This window comes from Diabrotica virgifera, chromosome 1 (genome assembly GCF_917563875.1).
Source record: "Diabrotica virgifera virgifera chromosome 1, PGI_DIABVI_V3a".
In the NCBI taxonomy this organism is placed as follows: Eukaryota; Metazoa; Arthropoda; class Insecta; order Coleoptera; family Chrysomelidae; genus Diabrotica; species Diabrotica virgifera.
In genome coordinates, this window is record NC_065443.1 from 256,850,134 (window position 1) to 256,872,579 (window position 22,446).

Consider the following 22,446-nt stretch of genomic DNA (forward strand, 5'->3'; position numbering starts at 1 on the left):
CATGTTATTGCGTTTAAAGTTACACTTATATTTTCACTAATTAAGCAAATTTCCTAGAAATAATTCAATCGTTTATTGTTGAAAGGAGACAAGTTAAATTTTATAAGTTTTGAGAAAACCGTAAAACACTATTTTAAACTATACTAAATTATTTTGATTATTTGTTTTTGAGTAAACCTAATTATTTATAGGCTGTTTTATCCTCCTGATGAAAATATTACCATCTTATCTATGATATTTTGTTTGTTTATGCCTACCTTGTATTAAATTAAAATATATCAAAAACAAGTGCTATACACCATGATATGCATCATGATTTTGACAGCTTACCACACTTATAAAAAATCAAATTATTGTTCTTTTTAACAAAACCTGATCAAAAAAATAATCAAAATCTACTAAAAAACATAATATTTCAGCAAAATTAGGCACACAGAAAATAAAAAATTTAACCACAGGACAGTTTTTAAATTTTTTGCTACCGACGGCGACCGCGATCTTTAAAACCGCGTACTTTAAGTCTGCCGTGTATCACCGACGACGAGCCGTGTAAGTCCGCGATCTTTAAACCCGCGTACTTAAAGATTGCGTGTGTATCACGCGCTTAAGATTTTATTTGGCCCAATTGAGAAAAAAAACATCAAACACATACAATTTTTGGTGGAGAAACGTCCACCATTTTATGTGATTTTAGAAAACTACGGAACGTATCCCTACTTTTTCAATGTCTTTTTTTATGCGATTTTTTTATATGCGCTTTTCTGTAGAACGTATCCACCGCATAAAACGAGACCTCACTGTACATATTTTTACAAAATTTAAACGCAGAATGAAAGACTAAATTATTATCGAGGGCCGAAAGTCCCTTAGACTTAGAATAAATAAAAAGTTTCTTTTGAATAAGATATTTGAATTAAAAATCACACTACATTTTCTCTTAGATTTTCACCCCTGTAACTTATTAAAATAAACATTACAGAAGTTTTTAGGGACTTTCGGCCCTCGTTAAGAACGTAATCTTTCATTCTGCGTTTAAATTTTTTAAAAATACTTATTAGTTTTCTCAAGATTTGAAAAAAATGAATCTCATTTAAATAGCATTGGAGCCGAAACTTTGTACCGATTCCCTTAACTACATCGTTTTTACAAACATTTTGTTTAATAATTTCAAAATTGGAAAAATCGTAATATCACTAAATGAGAAAAATGCATAAAAGTTTTTTTTTTCTCTGATTTTGGCTTTGGTTTAGAACTAGAACCTTTAGCCACGTAATTGTATTAACTTATCACTAAGTCAGGGGAGTAATGTGTAGTGTGTGTGTTGAGTAAGTGTCTTGTTACTTTGCAAAGTCGACGTCATTGTCTTTGCAAAGAGACGCTAATTGTTTCCGAACGTCTGCGGTCCCTTGCATAAAAGTTTATATTAAATAAAATGTAACCGTATTTAGCAATACAGATAATTGTCCATATAGTAACTGGAGAAACCTTAGCACAAAATACGAAGATTTAACCTAAAACACTTAAATAAAAAGTGGTTCCTTACTGAGTTACAGGGTGTTTTCTCTAAAATATTAAAAACTATTTTTGCTCAGCATTTTAAAACTATTCGGCGTATCCTTTTCATACTTGGCAGAAAGTGCAACTATTACTAGACACTCTACGAAATTATGAAAAACAAATTTTTCTGGCTACTACCAGAGGCGTACGGCAGGGGATGGTGAATGGTTGACCCTTCTCAAATTCTACACCACTGGAGGAATTACTATTTTAGTGCCATTTTAATATTCTCCAATACTTTCTACGTAAATAATATACTCTTCATTGGTAACGATAAAGTCATTAGTTTTCGAGATATTTGAAAGTTAAATATGAAACAGCACAGTTATTTTAATTAATTTATGATATTATGATTCATATGATTAAAATTTAAAAATTATTTGTACCCACTACTTTAAAACTATTTGGCGTATCCTTATCATACTCGGCAGAAAGTGTAGATACTGTACACCCTACTAAATTAAGATAAATAAACGTTTCTAGCTACTACCAGAGGCGTACGACAGGGGATAGTGGCTGTTTGACCCTTCCCAAATTCTACGCCACTGACTAAATTGTTATTTTAGTGTAATTTTTTGATTTTGCAATACTTTTTATGTAAATAATATACTCTTCATTTGTAACGATAAAATGATTAGTTTTCGAGATATTTGAAAATAAAAATGAAGTGACAAAATACATTAATCAAAATAACCGTGTCGTTTCATTTTTAACTTCAAATATCTCGAAAACTAATGACTTTATCATTACGAATGAAAAATATATTATTTTCTTAGAAAGTATTGGAGAATCCAAAAATTGAACAATTTAGCAATTTCGCCAGTGGCGTAGAATTTGGAAAGGAAAACCATTCACTTATCCCCGTCGTACGCCTCTGGTAATAGCCACAAACGTTTGTTTGACATAATTTAGTAGTTTGTAATACCTATTGTAGTAGTATTGTAGTACCTATACTTCCTGCCAAGTATGAAAATGATACGTCGAATAGTTTTAAAATGCTGAGCAAAAATAGTTTTTAAAATTTAAGATAAAACACCCTGTAACTCAGTAAGGTACCACATTTTATTTAAGTGTTTTAGGTTAAATCTTCGTATTTTGTGCTAATGTTTCTCCAGTTACTATATGGACAATTATTAATGAAACACCCTGTATATTGTTTTCTTTGGTATTTTGTAAATAATGCAATAAATACTACATTTTATACATGTGTTGTAAATTTGAAAAATGTTTCCTTCGCTGATCTAATTCCTTGACATTTAAGCCATTAATAATTTCTAAAGGTTACATCGTTTTCATTCGTCAACTCCTGAAGGGAGAAATGCTAGAATATTATATCTACCCGGTTTCTGATTGTAAGTAGAGAAAATATTATTTTCCAAATAGACAAGGCTTAAACGGCGGGTCCGTTGGGAAAAATATTCCCATGAGATTTTTTTGCATAATCACATTCGTGAGACATTCCAGAATAAGGTTCAAGAAGTCGCCCACGTGAAAAGTGGTTCAATTTTATTTTAACAATTTTTTTTAATCAAATTGCAAAAATCAATATTTTTGGCTCGGACAATTTTTTTTAGGTTTTTTTTTGGACCATTCTGGACAAAAAAGGTCTCTTATAATTTTTCTCTAAAGTTGATCTTTTTCGAGTTATAAGCAATTTAAAATTTAAAGGACGCGAAAATGACCCTTTTTAAGACTTAATAACTCGGTTAAAAATTATTATTATGAAAGTTAGAAAGTGACTAAACCAAAATTAAAAACCTCCGCTACATGATCCTGAAGAAATCTGTGTTATAAATTTATTACTAAGCTGTTATTTTTAATTAATCACAACGGGCGGTTAGATCGTATTGACGCGGCTGTAAATGTGAGTGCAAGTAAGATGCAAATTGGACTGCCGGAATGGCATCTCTCTCGCACTCAGCATTTACGGCCGCCAAACACATGCATGGGGCTCAGTATTATTACTTAAAAATAACAGCTTAGTAATAAAATAATGACAAAAATTTCATCAGGATCTTGTAGGGGGGGCATTAAACTTTGATTTAGTTACTTTCTGACTTTCATAATAAAGTTTTAACCGAGTTATTAAGCCTTGAAAATCACCATTTTTGTTTTTTTTTCAATTTTAAATTGCTTGTAACTCGAAAGTGATCAACTTTAGAGAAAAATTATAAGAGACCTTTTTTATCCAGATTTTTTGTAGGTCCAAAAAACCTACAAAAAAATTGTCCGGGCCAAAAATATTGATTTTTCCAATTTGATTAACAAAAATTGTTAAAAAAAATTTGGACCACTTTTCACGTGGGCGACTTCTTGATCCTTATTCTGGGATGTCTCACGAATGTGATTATGCAAAAAAATCTCATGGGAATATTTTTCCCAACGAACCCGCCGTTTTCGCATTGGCTAAAAATACTTATATTTAATAATGTCGCAAATCTTTAAAGCTAATAATATAGGTACCACTGTAAAATAAAACCAGGATACTTAAATAATGGTTGTACTTTTAAAGAATGGAACTAAACAACACTTACAGTATTTACTTTTAGTTTTCATAGTAAACACACACACACACACAATTCCATACTATCTCTTCAAAAACTGTATTAAACTCCAATCTAAACAAACTGGTATATATTTTTATATTGTCATAATGAGAGTTGCCATTACAATATGATATGACGTCACAGATCGTTTGAAATGATTTAAATACACAGAAGATTTTAAATTTGTATTTCTAACAAATTTTGGAAATCTTATTTTTACACGAACTGAACAATATTGTGTAATGAAACATAATGTAATAAATATTTTCACACACTTTCAAAATACTTTTCTTTTTCCAATCATTAATTTATTATAATTTACACAATAAACTGAATGTTACCTTTTGAATATATCGTAGTCTTTATTGCACAATCTGCCCTTGTCAGGATAGGTTCTTCTTTGCTCGTGGTTTCGTAAAATATCCTCATGAAGTCTGTTCATATTTCTCAACGCCCTAATGGTATCAGAATCAGGCAGTTCAGCACCATGTCGGATAATACTCCAAAACTGTACAGGTTGGCAATCTACAAAATAGTTAAACTATTTCAAATACCTATTCTATATACAGTGTGTCGCATTTAACATGAAGACAACCGTATATTCCGGCTATTAAAATAAATACAGATTTGATGGATTCGACCGTTACTTGATGGAAGTTCATTTTATCTAACAATAAAACACTGAAAACGTTTGTTTTCTATACTTCCACAAAATTAATTACAACTATGTGACTACAGCTGTTTCGGCAGAGTGCCTTTCTCAAGTGATTTAGATTACTATCGGTTTGCCTTTTTAAAGTCTTTAACTGAAGAAGTTGAGGAGTGGGGAGCTGTTTGTCTCGAGTTGGTCATTCAGAAATATATTTGTATTTTTCAATTTATTAATTTCCATAGATTCTAATAAAGATAGCTTAAGACCTTTATATTGAATACCTATGCAGAATTTGAAACTGTTCATTAAAAGAATGATTATGATCTAGAAGGTGAAAGGAGTATGTAGAAGTGTCTGTTTTTCTATTGTTGAAAGCCCTTTTGTGTTCTGCTATCCGTTTGTCAAAGGTTCTGCCAGTTTGACCGATGTAAGTTTTCGGACAGTCACCACAAGTTAGTTTGTAAACACCACTCTGTAGTGAAAGAGAAAACAACTACAGAGTGGTGTTTACAAACTAACTTGTGGTGACTGTCCGAAAACTTACATCGGTCAAACTGGCAGAACCTTTGACAAACGGATAGCAGAACACAAAAGGGCTTTTTTATGTTTTTAGTTTCTGAAAACTGTCATTATAGATAGTAGTACGTGAAGGGTTTAAAGGGTGCGTGAAAATGGGTTTTACTTTTTCGCATTTTTTTTGGTACAGTTACATATTACAGTGATGAGCGAGCTAATAGCCGACAAAATAGAACAAAAGATGGAAAACGTATTAAGTTGTGAGATAAAAGGAAATGAAACTAATCGAGTTTGGAAATTGAGCGACATTAACGTATAAATTTACATTATATTGATTGTTTCCCACCTTTAGACGTATCGCACGAGTATGGCAACTACATAGTGATAGTTTTAGTTGAGATGCTCCTCTGATATGGGTAAAGGTGAGAAACAATAAATATAATGTAAATTTATTGGTTAATATCGCTAAATTTCTCAACTAGATTAGTTTCATTTCTTTTTATCTCACAACTTAATATACGTTTTCCATCTTTTGTGCTATTTTGCCGGTTATTAGCGCGCTCATCACTATATATTAATCAAATATCCTTAACTTTTGCGTTGTTATGGTGATGGCATGTGAGCAATAAATTACAACAAAAACTTTGACAGTTTTGTGGTTTGAAAAAAATTGAATTTTTAAATGTCAACGTTCTAAAAATTGTAGAATAGAAATGTACTCCAGTGACGAAGAGTTGCAGTTTTTTATTTGTTTATCGTATATAATAGTTATTTATGAAACAGTTCGTGAAATATGCTTTTTGCGAACGCACGCGATGTTCAGAGCACGAGCGACAGCGGGGCGAGTGCTATATATCGCGTAAGTTCGCAAAAAGTACTTCACGCACAGTTTCATACAGTATTTTACCTACGATAAACAAATAAAAATACTGTAACTCTTCGTCACTGGAATTCATTTCTATTCTATAATTTTTAGAACTTTGACATTTAAAAATTCTAACTTCTTTCAAACCACAAAACTGCCAAAACTTTTGTTGTAATTTATTGCTCAAATGTCATCACCATGACAACGCGAGTTAAGGATATTTGATTATAACTACAAAGATAGCTATACAGTGCATGTATATTCTTAATTCAGATATACTTTCCAGTTTAGCTCACCTTTGCAGTGTACGTCAACTTAACAAGAAAAAGTTAGGTTATGTAGAGATGTTGGTGGTGGACATATACAGCATATTGTTTGCTTTTATTTATTATTGTTACTTATAATTTTGTTAATTCTTTTTATTTTTGATTAAAGTTCTGTGTTAAAGGTTTTGACTGTTTTTTATGTTTTATAATGTTAATCAAAATGAATTGATAAACCAATGATATAAATTCAGATTAAAACAAGACATACGTAATTTTTTGCACGGCTAGCTTCGATCCCAATAATTGTGGATCGCTCGTTATGAAATTGTGCCAAAAAACAGTGCGAAAAAGTAATCCCCATTTAAAATACATTGTTACTTCACGCACATTTTCAATCCTTCACGCAGTGTTATCTATAATGACAGTTTTCACAAACTAGGAACTTATACATAATATGAGATAGAGTAGACTAAATATTTTATGAAACTGCACTCGCACCGCTCGTGTTCTAAACATAGCGTGCGTGCGCAAAAACCATACTTCACGAACTGTTTCATAAATAACTAAATATATCGTGCGTTTGAAATTTCAAAATTTCACAACGATCTGGCATTAAAAAGCTCCATGAAACTACATAGTTCCACCGAAATTCACGAGAGGTCATCATTGTGACTTAACATCGCGAATTCGGTTTCTATACATTTTCTGACTACTTGACATAAAAGTAAACAGTGAAAAACGTGAAGGGTCCAGCACTGTATTAGCTCAATGTACCCTTGTGTCTAGTAGCTTGGCGGTTACTGTATACAATACGTATTTTGTGTTTTTGCGGGCTTGTTAGTAAAAATTTTATTAACACTTGCTCAAAAGCAAATATCAACTTTCCCCTGTAAACTGCCGGTTTGAAGAAATTATTTTCAACCTGAGATATCGCAAATTATTTTGAACTTACCAGGTATAACATGCTGATTTCCACTTCTTCTATTCAAACTGTCATATGCCGTTTTCGTTCCGAAATACAGATAAGGTTCATGGTCATCAACGTAGCAGTATTCCTCGCAGCAGTCTCCTGAATCTGTAGGTTGACCATTGAAGTTTTGGTTGTTAAAATTTGGATTATTATTATTATAATTGTTGTTATTGTTATTGTTGTTATTGTTATTATAATTTGGATTGCTGCCGTAGTTTGTATTACTGCCGTAGTTTGGATCGCCGTTAAAATTGTTTTGGGGGTTGTTGAAACCGTTTTGCCGATCATAATTGTTCTGTGGATTATAATTCTGATTATTGTAGTTCGGATTATTGTTGTTGTTATTGTTATTCGGGTTATTATAGTTGGGGTAGTTATCTTGGGCAGCTACCAGCATCAGCAAAAGACATGCCGTAGATATTTTCAGGTAAATCATGGTTCTGAAATAAAAAGAAAATAGATTAATACAATATTCAATACAATATTTCTAAAGACACTATTACTAGTAGTTAATGTCAAATAAACTCTATTATTATTAGTCTTGGCTTTATTTGGCAATGGTTTCCCATTATCTTGGTACTGGGGGTTGTTACCCCCGATGATGGGGCTGATTTAGTTGAAACACTAATTACCGAAATATATTTATTTGGAACACTAAATATGACAGTAACCTAGTTGGTGTCGGGATGGATAATGTCTTTACTCTAACCACGTTGGTCTCTGAATAATGAATAATTTCTTTCTTTACTTTCTACGTACCTATAAATAAATCCCAATGGTTTGTTATGATTTCATTCTTGAATGTGACCGTGAATTACTAATAGTACATAATTGCTGACTCCGTTGTTTTTCAAAACGAGTGGCCTACATTGCAGAAGCAATGTCACCTAATTTACGAAATCAAAACAATACAAGTGAATAATATTTGTTTAAGACTTTTAAAAATTAAATCAATATGGATTACTCTTATTCTTTGAATGCTAATATAAATCCTGTATACCATGGTCACAGTATATAGAGGTTCCACAGTAAAATCACTCTTCTGTCGGCGCTTTGATCTCAGGAAGCAATACCGGCAGTACGCAATTGGTAATTCACCAGTGGTGGATGCGGGTTTTCCCTGTTAAAAGCCGTACGTTTCTATGCGAATAGCAATGCGAGAGTGGGGCAAAAGCGACTGCCAACATTGCGCGGTCGCCATGCGCGACTACAGATTTTACTTCCAATTTTTCGGAGACTGGTTCTACTGTCCCTCTTTATACTGTGCCATGGTTATGTACTAAAGATACCAGTTAGGTATATAAAACCTGCGAAATTTGCGCAAAGTTCAAAAACGAACGCCTATGATATGGTATGGTAGTATCACAGCAGTATGCTACATCGGGCAGGGCTCACTACTTGTAAATGCCGATAACCAACAACAATCCAACAGATTCTCTACTTTGGACGAAACAATTGTGTTAGTGGAAAAAGCAGTTTGAAGATTAAGACTCATGAGTTATACCAGATGAAATCTGATAGTCTCCATGTACATGCAAGAATTAAAAAAAAAGTAAAGTTACATTTTATTTGCTGTTGTAAATTATTTTGTATCGTGGCTTCGAAATTAAAGGTTTTTAAGAGGTGACAGAAGAGTATTTAATGCAGACATGCAGAAAGAGCGACATGCTTATGATCCCTGTATTCAGCTGTAGCAAAGACCAGATATAAGCCTCACAAAATTTCTAAAACATATTTTTTTACCGACGCAGACGTAGTTACTTTCACCTTCACATTCAAACCCTTTCAATTGATTTCTTTTGCATAGGAAGATGTGTGTTCAAAAGAAAAAAGCGAATATTTCGAGAAATAAACGTCAGATCAAAAAAAACTAAAAAATACGTGTGCAATATTTTTCAAAAATCTATCGAATGATCCCCCACGGTGAGGTAAGGGGGTAAATTTAAAATTAAATAGGAACTCCGCGATATTTCGCGAAATGAACATCAGATCGAAAAACTCAAAAAATAAACATATTCAACATTTTTGAAAATTTTATCGAATGACACCAAACACGACCCCCCACGGAGGTGGGGTGGGGGGTTACTTTAAAAAATTAAATAGGAGCCCCATTTTTTATTGCAGATTCGTATTCCTTACGTAAACATAGGAAACTTTTATTCGATACAAATGGAAAATTAAATTAAAAAATGGGAAGTACCCACTTAAATGGCAAACTTTATTTAACTTTTTTTATATACAAAATATTATAAGGCGTATGTTGTATAAATGCGAGTGGTTCCTAAAGATATAGTGATTCATACAACTAGTACCTTAAAGATGTGTTACAGATTGATAACACTGGTAAACACACAGTTTGCTGCCGGAAATTTTTTTACTGTTTCTAGGTAATTTGGGTCTGCTGAATCCAAAAATGCCACCAGATTTGCTCCATCAGATCGTTTTTAGAAAATACGACAACAGACACATTTCTCACATATAGGGTAATTCAACGCAGCACTACCTACATAAATATATTTAGTGCTGCTACCCATGAAATAAACAAAACACGAATAAAAAGTAAAATATTTATTGTACAACAAAAACCATCACACATATCTGCCAAAAAAACTTAACTTCTCATCTAACCTAACCAGCGTCACAGCAAAAATGTGTTATTCGGCTTCAGCTAAAAACTTCCTTTTATATGATTTTCTTGCAAAGGCTTTAAAAGGACGGTCCCTTTGAAGACTCCAGCAGTAATCCGCCATCATGTGATTACTCCATCTCCCCTGATACCTCTCTTCCATCGTTTTGATATCTTGGTGGAAGCGTTTCCCTTGTTCCTGAGGTCACCAAGATTTTCTGGGAAACGGTCTAAGTGGCTGTAGAGGTATTTTAATTCTAATATGACAACCGTATTTGTTAAAATTGTTGAGCATTTCTTCCACTCTAATGCCCAATTGGTATACTTCCATATTTGTTGCCATTATGTAGAAGGACACACTCTAAACTTCGTTTAAAAAGACGCGAGTGATCTGGTGTATACTCCGATACACCCATTTCTTCTAACAGTCCTTTAATATTGTTATAAAAAACCATATTATCTTGCTGAGAAAAAAAGGCAAAAGATCTTTTTCTCTATTACGGTAGTATGTAATTTTGGTGTCTGGGTGAAGAATATTTTTTTCTTTTAGTCTGGAGGTAAGCATCTCGGAATCTCTGATAAGATCGCTTAGCTCTTCCTGAGTAAAGCGCTCAGGACGTGTTGAATCCCCTTCAAAATCACTCTCGTCTTCCTCAAATCTATTAGTCTGTAGTTCGTCAGATAACATTTCGACATTATCCTCTGGTAACGTTGGTAGACTGCTAAATATTGAAATGGGTACCTATCTGCTTAAGCTGATGGGGGATTGGTCTTATTGCTGAATCCAGGTTAGGATGGTCTTTGCTGAATCGTCAAAATTATTTTTTGGTTCCCTCCATACTATTGGGGACCAAAATTTAAACATTTTCGTTGTCATTTCGTCCACTGTCGCAAGTTTTCAAGACAAGTTTTGCACATTACATGTGGAGCCCAGGATATATCTTGATCTCCTAAATGAATACCAAAATAGGCTTTATATGCCCTTTTGTCCATTTGTCCATTGGTCTTAGAATTTGTTAAGTTTGTTTATAAACATATTGCAATTATAGTGGTGGAATATACAGAAATGTAAGAATATTTAAGTATTTGATGAGTATGTTATATCTCGAAAACTAGAGCTGATACAAAGAAAAGGTTTGTATTTTTGGAATCAGCACAGATGAATTAACTAAAATCAGTTGATTTTTTTTTCGGCAGCAAGACAAAATTTTTTTGTTGGGCTGTGTAATAGACTTGCAAAGATTGCAAAAAAAGATAAACCGAACACTAGCAGACCACCTAGAAGAAGAATAACTATGAAAAACAAGACATTGCAAGAAAAAGAAAAATTGATAGGCAAAAAAAAAAAAAAAAAAAAAAATTATAGTGAAAACCTGAAAAATAATATTTGTCTTACAAAATTTTAGAATTTATTATTTTGTTTCCTAGTATTAACTCTTTCTTTGGTACCTGAAAAAGAGTTTAGTCTTGATTTTGGCTTTGTTCCTTCCTCGTGTTTATCTTCGTTTTTGTTCTTTTCCAGTCTTATAGAACATAACGAATTACTAAGACTGGAAAAGAACAAAAACGAAGATAAACACGAGGAAGGAACAAAGCCAAAATCAAGACTAAACTCTTTTTCAGGTACCAAAGAAAGAGTTAATACTAGGAAACAAAATAATAAATTCTAAAATTTTGTAAGACAAATATTATTTTTCAGGTTTTCACTATAATTTTTTTTTTTTTTTTTTTTAGTTTTTGTTATAGTATGGATCCATACATTCGTGATGTAAACTATATTCCCATAATTACTCATAAACCTAAACATATTGAAGATTTTAATAAATTAACTACATATTTTTATAAAGATAAATATAATGAAAATTTTACCATTTTACATCAAAATATCAGAAGCCTTAATAAAAATCTAGATGAGCTACGATTAAATATACAACAGATGACACTCGATTTTGACTGTATATGTCTAACAGAAACTTGGATTATTCCTGATATATCTTTATTTCAAATAGATAATTATAATATTTTATATAATCAAGGAAATATAAATCAAAATGATGGTGTCGTTGTATATTTAAAAAAGAATTTAAAATTTACGTGGAAAATTGTAAACATTAGTGTATGTAAAGTATTAGAGATAACTATATTAGGTAAAAATAATAAAAATACAATAATAACAGTGATTTACAGACCACCATCAACAGATGAAGAGCATTTTTGTAGTGATTTAGATAAATATTTAGAGATTACTAAAAAATCAGTTTGTAATTATCATATTTTATTGGGCGATATTAATATTAATATCAAAAACATGACACCAGAATCTTCTGAGTATTTAAGCATATTGAGTGAACATAATTTTCTATCTATAATAAATAAAAATACTAGAGTACAGGGGAATTATCGTAGTTGTATAGACCACATTTTTATAAAAAGTAAGTTTTGTATCAACCATAATGCTTTATCAGCTGTTCTGGATCTCTCTGTGACTGATCATAAAGCAACATTTGTAAGTTTTTCTTTTGAAAAAAATAAAATTGAATACAAAACTAAATTTAGGAAAATAATTAATTATGATGATTTAAAAAAAGATCTTAGTTTTCAAAATTGGGATTACTTTTCTAATACTAATAACCCTAATGATTTCTTAAATAATTTTACAGATACACTCATTTCTTTAATCAATAAAAATACAAAAGAAATAAAGAAAAAAAGATGTGAGATTAAGAGGAATATCTGGATGACTGATGGTTTAATAAAATCAGTTAATAAAAAAAATGAACTATACAGAAAATTTATGAACAAGCCAGATGACCTAAGATTAAAAAAAGAATATACAATTTACAAAAATAAATTAAATAAACTGATTATTGAGGCAAAAAAGAATTACTTTCATTCAGAAATCACAAAATATAAAAACAGTTCTAAAGGTCTGTGGAACACTATTAAAAAATTAGATAATAATCAAACAAAAAATGAAATTAATTCCATTTTAAATCAAAATAATGAGGTAATCACTGATAGTCAAAATATTTGCAATATTTTTAATGATTATTTTTCTAATGTAGGGTCTGAGCTTGCTAAAAATATTAAAATACCATCTTCACCTAATCCTCCAAAAACTACATGTAATAGTACGTTTTTTCTAAAACCCGTAACAAAATCAGAAGTTCAGTGTATTATTCATTCTTTAAAACCAAAAAAATCTCCTGGCATAGATAACATTTCTGCTGATCTGTTAAAGATAATTTCCCATTATGTTGTTGATCCAATAACTAATTTAATAAATATAATATTTGAACAAGGTACATGTCCTGACAATTTTAAAAAAGCTGTAATTATACCTATATTTAAAAAGGGTGATAAAAAATTAGTACAAAATTATCGTCCAATATCACTTATTACCAGCCTTGCAAAAATCTTTGAAAAGGCATTAACCTGCTTTCTACAAACCAATTTGGTTTTAAAAAAGGATATTCCACTTCAGATGCTATAACATCTGCTACTGATTATTTATATAAGATGCTGGACAGTGGTTCTCCTACTTTAGCAATATTTTTAGATTTAGCGAAAGCATTTGATACTGTTAGTCATCAACAGTTATTAAGTGCTTTGAGCGATCTTGGAATAAGAGGAATACCATATTTACTATTTCAAAGTTATTTAAAAAATAGATTACAAATTGTCAAAATTAATAACAAACTTAGTACTGAAAGAACCATTGAGTATGGTGTGCCTCAAGGTACTGTTTTAGGCCCTTTATTGTTTTCAATATATATAAATGATCTAGCGGCAATGAAAATAAATGGAAAGATTATTTGTTTTGCTGACGACACAGTTATACTTTACACTAGTAATTCTTGGAATGAACTTAAAACTTTGGCAGAAACAGAAACTGTAAAGGTTCTAGATTGGCTAAGTAGGAAACTACTGACAGTTAATACAGATAAAACTTACTTTATACCATTTTCAATATATAAAAATAATTTACCCGAATTCATGGAATTAAATCTAAACTATAATAAGGCGTACATTAAAATAAATAGGAAAGAATACATAAAATATTTAGGCGTTTATATAGATTGTCACTTGAAATGGGATATACATATTGATATGGTATGTAAAACTCTAAGAATGATACTATACAGATTTAGATATCTCAGCAACATTCTTGATTTATCTTTCTTAAAGATGGTATACTATTCCTTAATAGAATCACGTCTTAGATATGCCATTATAGCATGGGGTGGAACATATTCCTCACATTTGATTAAACTCGAAATACTTCAAAGGAGATTTTTAAAAATAATGTTAAAAAAAACTCGCTTATATTCATCAGAACTTGTTTATCAGCAAGCTGGTGTTTTTAAAATTAGACAATTATATTTATTAAACATAATTTTGCATACATACAAAAATAAACAAATATTGAAATCAATAGATCATAATTACGACACTAGAAGAAAACTTCATGACTATGTAAAAATTATTAATAATTTTAAATCAATTGGTAAACATAATTTCACATACTATATTCCTAAAATATTTAATTATTTACCCGAAATTTATAAAATATATTTGAGAAAAATAAACTCATTCAACATGATTAAATCCATTTTTAAAAAATTTATTAAGAACACTGGAACTGAATTTTTGAATGCGATCTTTAATTAAATTTATAATATAACTACTAATATATAATATATTTGTTATGCATTATGAGTTGTTATGAGTTATGTATTGTTAATTTTTAATATTTGTTATGCGTTTTTGTATTGTTAATGTTTAATATTTGAATAATGTAATCCCTGAGCACAACCTCTGGTTCTTCAGGGAATTTCTTCTTTTGGTTTATTTACTATTTATTTATATGTGAAAATATTTAACTTAAAATTAATTTGTAATTATGTTAGTATTGAATTATTCTATTATAATATTGTTATATATGAGAGCATAATGAGAAGTAAATAAACATTATTATTATTATTATCCAGATTTAGCCATACGGCTCACACTCCCTCTAAGGGGAAAATTGACTCATCCCAGATACCTACGGTATCAAAAGGATTGAGCTCTGGTGGGACTCTTTCCGTGTTATCGAGCCCTAGGTGACTTGGAATGCAGGTGTATCTCCCAAAAATTTCCGTACACTTCTGGCCGTCGCGAGTAGTACAGCTTTCTGCATGGTCTTATAAAGATGTTCATTCAGACCCAGCTTTTTGATGCTTTCGAGGAGGGTTTTCGGAATGACTCCAGTAGTAGACATGATAATCGGTATCGTCTGGGTACTTTGCATTCTCCATTGCCTTCGTATTTGAATTTCCAGATCTCTGTACTTGGCGATCTTTTCAGTAAATTTACTACGTAGATTATTGTTGTTAGGTATCGCCACATCAATTAGTGTTGTTTGTTTTGTTAATTTATTAACTAGTACAAGATCTGGTCTATTATGTGCCACTGTTTGGTCTGTGAGCACAGTGCGGTCCCAGTATAGCTTGTAGTTGCCATCCTCAAGCATACTCTCAGGGACGTATTGATAATACGGGAGACGGTCCGTTTGGAGAAGTCCCAGCTTGAAAGCTATCTCCTGATGAAGGATTTTTCCCACTGCGTCATGCCGTTCCTTGTATTCAGTTGCAGCAAATGCCTGGCAGCCCCCTGTAATATGTTGGATGGTTTCTTGGGCTTGACATCCATATCGGCATCTGTCGTTTTGAACCTGAGGGTCTTTGACGATATATTTCAGGTAATTTCTGGTTGGTATAACCTGATCCTGGATGGCCAGTAATGAACCCTCCGTTTCAGGGAACATCTTTCCTGATGTCAACCAGTAGTTCGACGCTGTATTGTCGACATAGTCTTGGCTGACCTCATTGGGATGTCGCCCGTGCAGAGGTTTACCCATCCAGGTGCGCATTTTTTCGTCTTTAGTGAGGTGGTTTATGCGCATTTCTGGTTCCCTCAGTTTGATCGGTGTTGTGTCATCTACTGCGCAAATAGCGCGATGTAAAGTAGATGTCTCAGCTTGCAACTGAAAATAATTTCTTAAATTAGCAATTTGTTTATCTAATTGCTCACCTATATCCATAAGTCCTCTTCCTCCTAGATTCCGTGGTAATGTTGTTCTTTCTACTGCACTTTTAGGATGGTGTTTTTGTGCCTTTGTGAGGTGTGTTCTTACTTTTCGCTGAAGATTCTCTATATCCGTTTTTGTCCACTTAACAATGCCAAACGAATAGCTAAGCGCGGAACATGCGTAGGTGTTTAGTGCCTTAAACAAATTTCTACTATTAAGTTGTGAGCGAAGCAGCTGTTTTACCCTTCGTATAAACTCTGTAGTTATCTCTGTTTTCATTTGTTTATGGTCAATTTTCCGCGCTTGCTTTACTCCAAGATATTTATACATATCGTTTTCACCCATGGCCTCGATGTTCTGGCCATTTTGCATATCGAATCCTCCGGGCTGTACTTTTCCTCTGACTATATTTAAAATACGGCACTTGTCTAGTCCGAAGTGCATACTAATATCATTAGAAAAAGTTTCTACAGTTTTTAGCATCTCATCGAGTTGGTTTCGAGTGGAAGCCATTAATTTCAAATCATCCATGTACAATAAATGATTAAGCTTCGCCACCACATTGTTGTTATTTTTGATGCTAAAACCTGCGTCTGGGGAGTTCAATAGCTGAGATAGTGGGTTCATAGCTAGACAGAACCACAGAGGACTTAACGAATCTCCTTGAAACAGGCCCCGGCTGATTGCGATATTTTCAGTTTCGATGTTAATTTCACCAGGTATTTGAAGGTGAATTCTAGTTTTCCACTCTGTCATTATATGCTCTAAAAAGGTCACTATATTATCATCGACTTTATATATTCTCAATATATCTATAAGCCATTCATGCGGCACTGAATCAAAGGCCTTCTTGTAATCAATGAAGGCAGTAAAAAGATTCCTCTTTTTGGAATATGCCTGGTTAGAAATGACTGAGTCGATGATGAGTTGTTCTTTGCATCCCATGGAACCCTTAGCGCATCCTTTCTGTTGAGGTTCTATGATATTGTTCAGAGCACAGTGTTGGTAGATACGCCGGGCTACACAGGATGTGACCAATTTATACAAAGTTGGAAGACAAGTAATTGGGCGATATTTGGCTGGATCTTGGGTGTTATTTTGATCCTTCGGTATTAAATAAGTGGTACCCTGAGTTAGGAATGCTGGTATATCCTGCGGATTAGAAATAACATGATTAATTAATGTTGATAAGCATTCATGAACACTCCAAAACTTCTTGAGCCAAAAGTTTTGAACTCCATCTGGTCCAGGAGATTTCCAGTTATGAAGCTCTTTGATGATATTTGAGACCTCTTCAGTAGTGAAGGGTTCGTAAAGGGTAGTAATGTAGTGTTGGCAGTTCTGTGTCGTATCTTCTATCCATCCAGCATTGTTGTTAAGAGCAGCTGGTGTGGAAAGTTGATTTCCCCAAAACTCATGAATTATTATTATTATTATTATTATTATTATTATATTTAATGGTCGCACAAAATTAGCTTATTGTTCTACGATTTTACGAAAATACTGGGAATAGTTCTGTTAACTATTTAAAATAAAAAAAAAATTGTCAGCACCTCCTTGTTAAAACAATTATTGCTTTTATGAATTATATTTACAGTTTTAATGCATCCTAAAACATTTTAATTGTCTTTGTGTATGAATGTCACAAACAATAAATTTTCCCTGTGAGTGTACACAAGGTGTTTGTGTCGTTAGTGTTACTTATGAAACTTAACGGAAACGTACGGTGGTTTAGCATAACTGTATCTGCATTTTTGGCTAAAATATTTTTATTTAGTATAGTTTTGTTGATAGACCAGGGCATTTAGCACTAAAAACACCCGAATAAATAAATTTTTAAATACAGCACCTAGAGACTTGCAGTTTTTTGCATTATGTTCAGGATGACGTCAGGAAAAAAGTCTACTATTCAAAAATGGGTGGAAATGCACTGTAAAGTGCATAAAATGCATCCAAAATTGCATAAATATAAAAATAAAGTCAAAATCAGTATACTAAAGAACAAAATTTATTATTTGGGGGGTCTTTAGGGTCACTGAATACGATGGTGCCCAAGGTCCCGACAAGAGACGTCGTCTTCTAGAGATTCAATGGTTTTCGGCATTAAATCGATGGAAATGGATTACTCGTGGGTTTTAGGGGTGGCTAAATACAAATATGATATCAGAATTGACCTTCGGAGTACCTGGTGCCCAGGGTCGCTACTAAGGCACGTAATCTTCTGGAGTTTCGAGGGATTTCGGCACTAAATTGATGTAAACTACTCGGGGGGTTTTGAGGTGGTTAAACACGAAGATGCCATCAGGATAGACCTTAGGATCACCTGGTGCCCAAGGCCATTGTAAGGGACGTCATCTTCTGGAGTTTCGAGTGCTTTCGGTATCAAATTGATGCAAACGGATTACTTACGGGTAAACGGATCAACACCGACTATCTGTGCACCTGGAGCCCAAGCTCACTGCAGGGGGCGTCCTCTTCTGAAGTTTGAGAGATTTCGGCATTAAATTGATAAAAATTGATTACTCGGGGGTTTTTGAGTCGCTAAACACGAATATACACGAAAATCAGTATACTAAGGATCAAAGGATATACTAAGGTCGCTGAACACGAATACGCTATCAGAACCGACCCCCGGATCACCTGGTGCCTAAGGTCACTGCAAGGGACGTCATCTTCTTGAGTTTCGAGGGATTTCGGTATTAAATTGATGCAAACGGATTACTTACGTGTTTTTGGGATTGCTAAACACGGATATGATATTAGAATTGAACTCCGGAGTATCTGGTGACCAGGATCACTACTAGGGCACGACATCTTCTGGAGTTTCGAGGATTTTCGGCATAAAATGGATGCAAATGGATTACTTGGGGAGTTTTTGAGGTCGCTAAATACGAATATGCCATTAGAACAGACCCACGGAGCACCTGGTGCCCAGGGTCATTGCAAGGGATGTCATTTTCTGGAGTTTCGAGAAATTTCGGCATTAAATTGACGCAAATGGATTACTGAGTGTTTCTTGAGGTCGCTAAATACGAATATGCCATCAGAACCGAATCCCGGAGAACCTGGTGCCCAAGATTATTGCTAGGGGCGTCATCTAGGGGCTTCGAGATTACTTACTAATCCGATTTTGGCGTTGTTGAACAAGATTGCGTCATCAGGACAGACACCTGATAGCACCTGACAGCACCTGATAGCTAGGGCACGTTATCTTCTGGAGTTTCGAGGGTTTTTGGTACTTAATTGATGCAAATGGATTACTAATGGGTTTTTGGAGTTTCTGAACATAAATACGTCATCAGAGTACCTAGTGCCTAAGGCACGTTATCTTCTGTAGTTTCGATAGTTTTCGGTACTAAATTAGTGCAAACGGATTACTCTTGAGTTTTTGGGGTTGCTAAATATGAATATGCCATCAGACCCAACCCACGCAGCATCTGGTGCTTAAGACAGGTCATCTTCTGGAGTTTTGAGTGTTTTCGGTACTAAATTGAAGAAAACGGACTACTCATGGGTTTCTCAGATACCTGAACACGAAAACGCCATCAGAACAGACGCCGAAGCACCTGGTGCCTAAAGCACGTTATCTTTTGGAGTTTAGAGAGTTTTCGGTACTAAATTGATGAAAAATGGATTACTTTTTGGTTTTGGGGTTGAACACGAATACGGCTTACATGAGGAATTCTGGAGTATCTACTGATTACGGTAATCACTAATAATGCCAACGCATAATAAAACTCATGTAAAAAAATTAAATAGATGAACATAGTAGAGTTCGTATTCCGTAAACCCAAAAACCCATGAGCAATTCGTTTACATCAATTTAGTACCAAAATTTTTATAAACTCCATAAGATGATATACCTTAGGCACCAGGTGATCCGGTGTTTGTTCTGACAGCGTATTTGTCTTCAGCAACCCCAAGAACCCATGAGTAATCCGTTTGAATCTATTTAATGCCAAAAACCCTCAAAACTCCAGAGGATAACGTGCCTTAGGCCCAGATGCTCCGGTGTCTCTTCTGATGGCTTATTTGTGTTTAGCAACCCCAAAAACCCGTGAGTAATCTGTTTGCATCAATTGAGTACCTAAAACTTTCGAAACTCCAGAAGATGATGTGCCTTTGGCACTAAGTCCTCCGGTGTTTGTTCTGATGGTGTATTCGTGTTCAGCATCCAATTAAACCTATAAGTATCTGTTTGCATTAATATAGTGCCGAAAACCTCACCTAGCGGATGACGACAATTGCAGTGACCCCAGGCACCAGGTTCTTCGATGGTCTTTTTTGATGACATGTTAGTGTTTACCGACCTCAAAAACCCACGAGTAATTTATTTTCATCAATTTAATGCCGAAATTCCTTAAAACTTCAGAAGATGACGTCCCTTGTAGCCACCTTAGGCACCAGGTGCACAGGGGTTGTTTGTGATGGCATATTCGTGTTTAGCGACCTCAAAAACCCTCCAGTAATCCATTTGCATCAATTAAATGCCGAAAGCCCTCGAAACCCCTGAAGATGACGTGCCCTAGTAGCCACCCTGGGCACCAGGTACTCCGGAGTTCAGTTCTGATATCATATTCGTGTTTCCGACCCCAAAAAACCCGTGAGTAATCCGTTTGCATCAATTTAATACCGAAAGCACTCGAAACTCCAGAAGATGGCGTCCAGGTTGGGCACCAGGTCATCCGGTGGTCGATTCTGATGGCATATTAGTACTTAGTGACCCCTAAAACTCGTAAACAATCCATTTGCATCGATTTAATGCCGATAACCATCGAAACTCCAGAAGATGACGTCTCTTGCACTGACCTTGGGCACCAGGTAATTTGGGGGGTCAGTTCTGATTGCGTAATCATATTCAGTGACCCCAAAAACACCCCAAATAATAAATTTTGTTCCTTAGTATACTGATTTTGACTTTATTTTTATATTTATGCAATTTTGGATGCATTTTAATGCACTTTACAGTGCAATTATGCATTTCCACCCATTTGTGAATAGTAGACTGTTTTCCTGACGTCATCATGAACATGATGCAAAAAACTGCAAGTCATATGTGCTGTATTTAAAAATTTATTTATTTTGCGCTAAATGCCCTCGTCTATTAAGATTCAGAGGATTTTAAATTAAAACTGGAAATAAAATTTATAAAAATATTCATAAATTTTACATTTAAAGTATCTCTCGGTCTGCAATGTGTTGGAGTATTATAATATAAATTTAGAATCCCCTACAAACCTCATTACACATTTAAAAGAAGATATGTACCTACTAGAATAAAACTTCAAGTTGAAATCTGGAGTTCCACAGGGATGTATAATATCTCCTAATAGTCCAGTCGGGTTAGACGAATAACAGGCCTAAACTTGCATTAGGAGCTGCCCCAAATTTTATTTTTCTGATCTATAGAGGGGGTCAATAGTAGTGTAAATTTAAAATCTCGACTGAATTCTGCCGTTTCGTTAGCCGCCATCTTGATTTTAAACGAGACCCGCTTTTGCTCAATATCTCCGCCATTTTCAACTTTTCAACAAAAACTATACCAACCAAAATTGTTCAAAATGTCATTTTCTATCATTTCTATTGTTACAATTTTTTCGTGCGGTCGATATTTTCCGAGTTGTGGCGGAAAATAAAGACAGTTGGAGCATAATTATTAAATTATCTCGTTTATTATTAGTTTTACGACAAAAATGTAGCTATACAAAAATAGCGACAATTAAATTCTACACAATTTTGATGTCTTTCATTTTTTAATATTTAAGGTACTAGGTATGCGGTGATTGCGCGAGCTTAGACCCGATTGATTTTATAGCAATTGTTTTTGTTCAACATCTACGCTATTTTCAACTAACATTGTTCCAAATATGATTTCTTACAATTTATTTTTAACAATTTTTTTCATGCGGTTGATATTTTCCGAGATAAGTGGAAAAATAGTAAAAAGTGGTGGGGGGAGCATAATAATTATTGAATTGAATCTTGTTTCCGAGCTGCCTCAAATTTTATAATTCCATCCAATAGGGGAGATCAATAGTAGTGTAAATTTAAAATCTCGACTGAATTCCGCGGTTCCATTTGCCGCCATATTATTGATTTTAAAGGAGAACCGTTATTGCGTAATATCTCGGCCATTTTCAACTTTTCGACAAAAACGGTAGGAAATAAAATTTTTGGAAATGCAATTTCCTACATATTCTATTGCACAATTTTTTTATCCGATCAATATTTTCCGAGTTAAGGGGGAAAATATTGGAAGCGGGGGGGAAGCATAATTATTGAATTGTCTCATTTATTATTAACTTGACATAATTGTAAATAAACAAAAATAAAGAGAATAATATTTTATACAATTTTTGAAACTTCCAATGAAAC

General features: G+C 33.5%; 1 protein-coding gene across 10 annotated transcripts in view; it reads right to left on the minus strand.

The window, feature by feature from the left end:
- The window catches only part of LOC114330907 (multiple inositol polyphosphate phosphatase 1-like), a 266,073-nt gene that overhangs the window by 39,984 nt on the left and 203,643 nt on the right, over window positions 1-22,446 (minus strand). For all 10 annotated transcript variants that reach the window (XM_028280345.2, XM_050649106.1, XM_050649094.1 and 7 more), the window contains 2 exons: window positions 7,355-7,812; window positions 4,445-4,628 (listed from right to left, as the gene is read on the minus strand). In XM_028280345.2, the coding sequence (XP_028136146.1) occupies window positions 4,445-4,628; window positions 7,355-7,808 (638 nt within the window). In that variant the 5' untranslated portion in view covers window positions 7,809-7,812. The remainder of the gene's footprint in view (window positions 1-4,444; window positions 4,629-7,354; window positions 7,813-22,446) is intronic.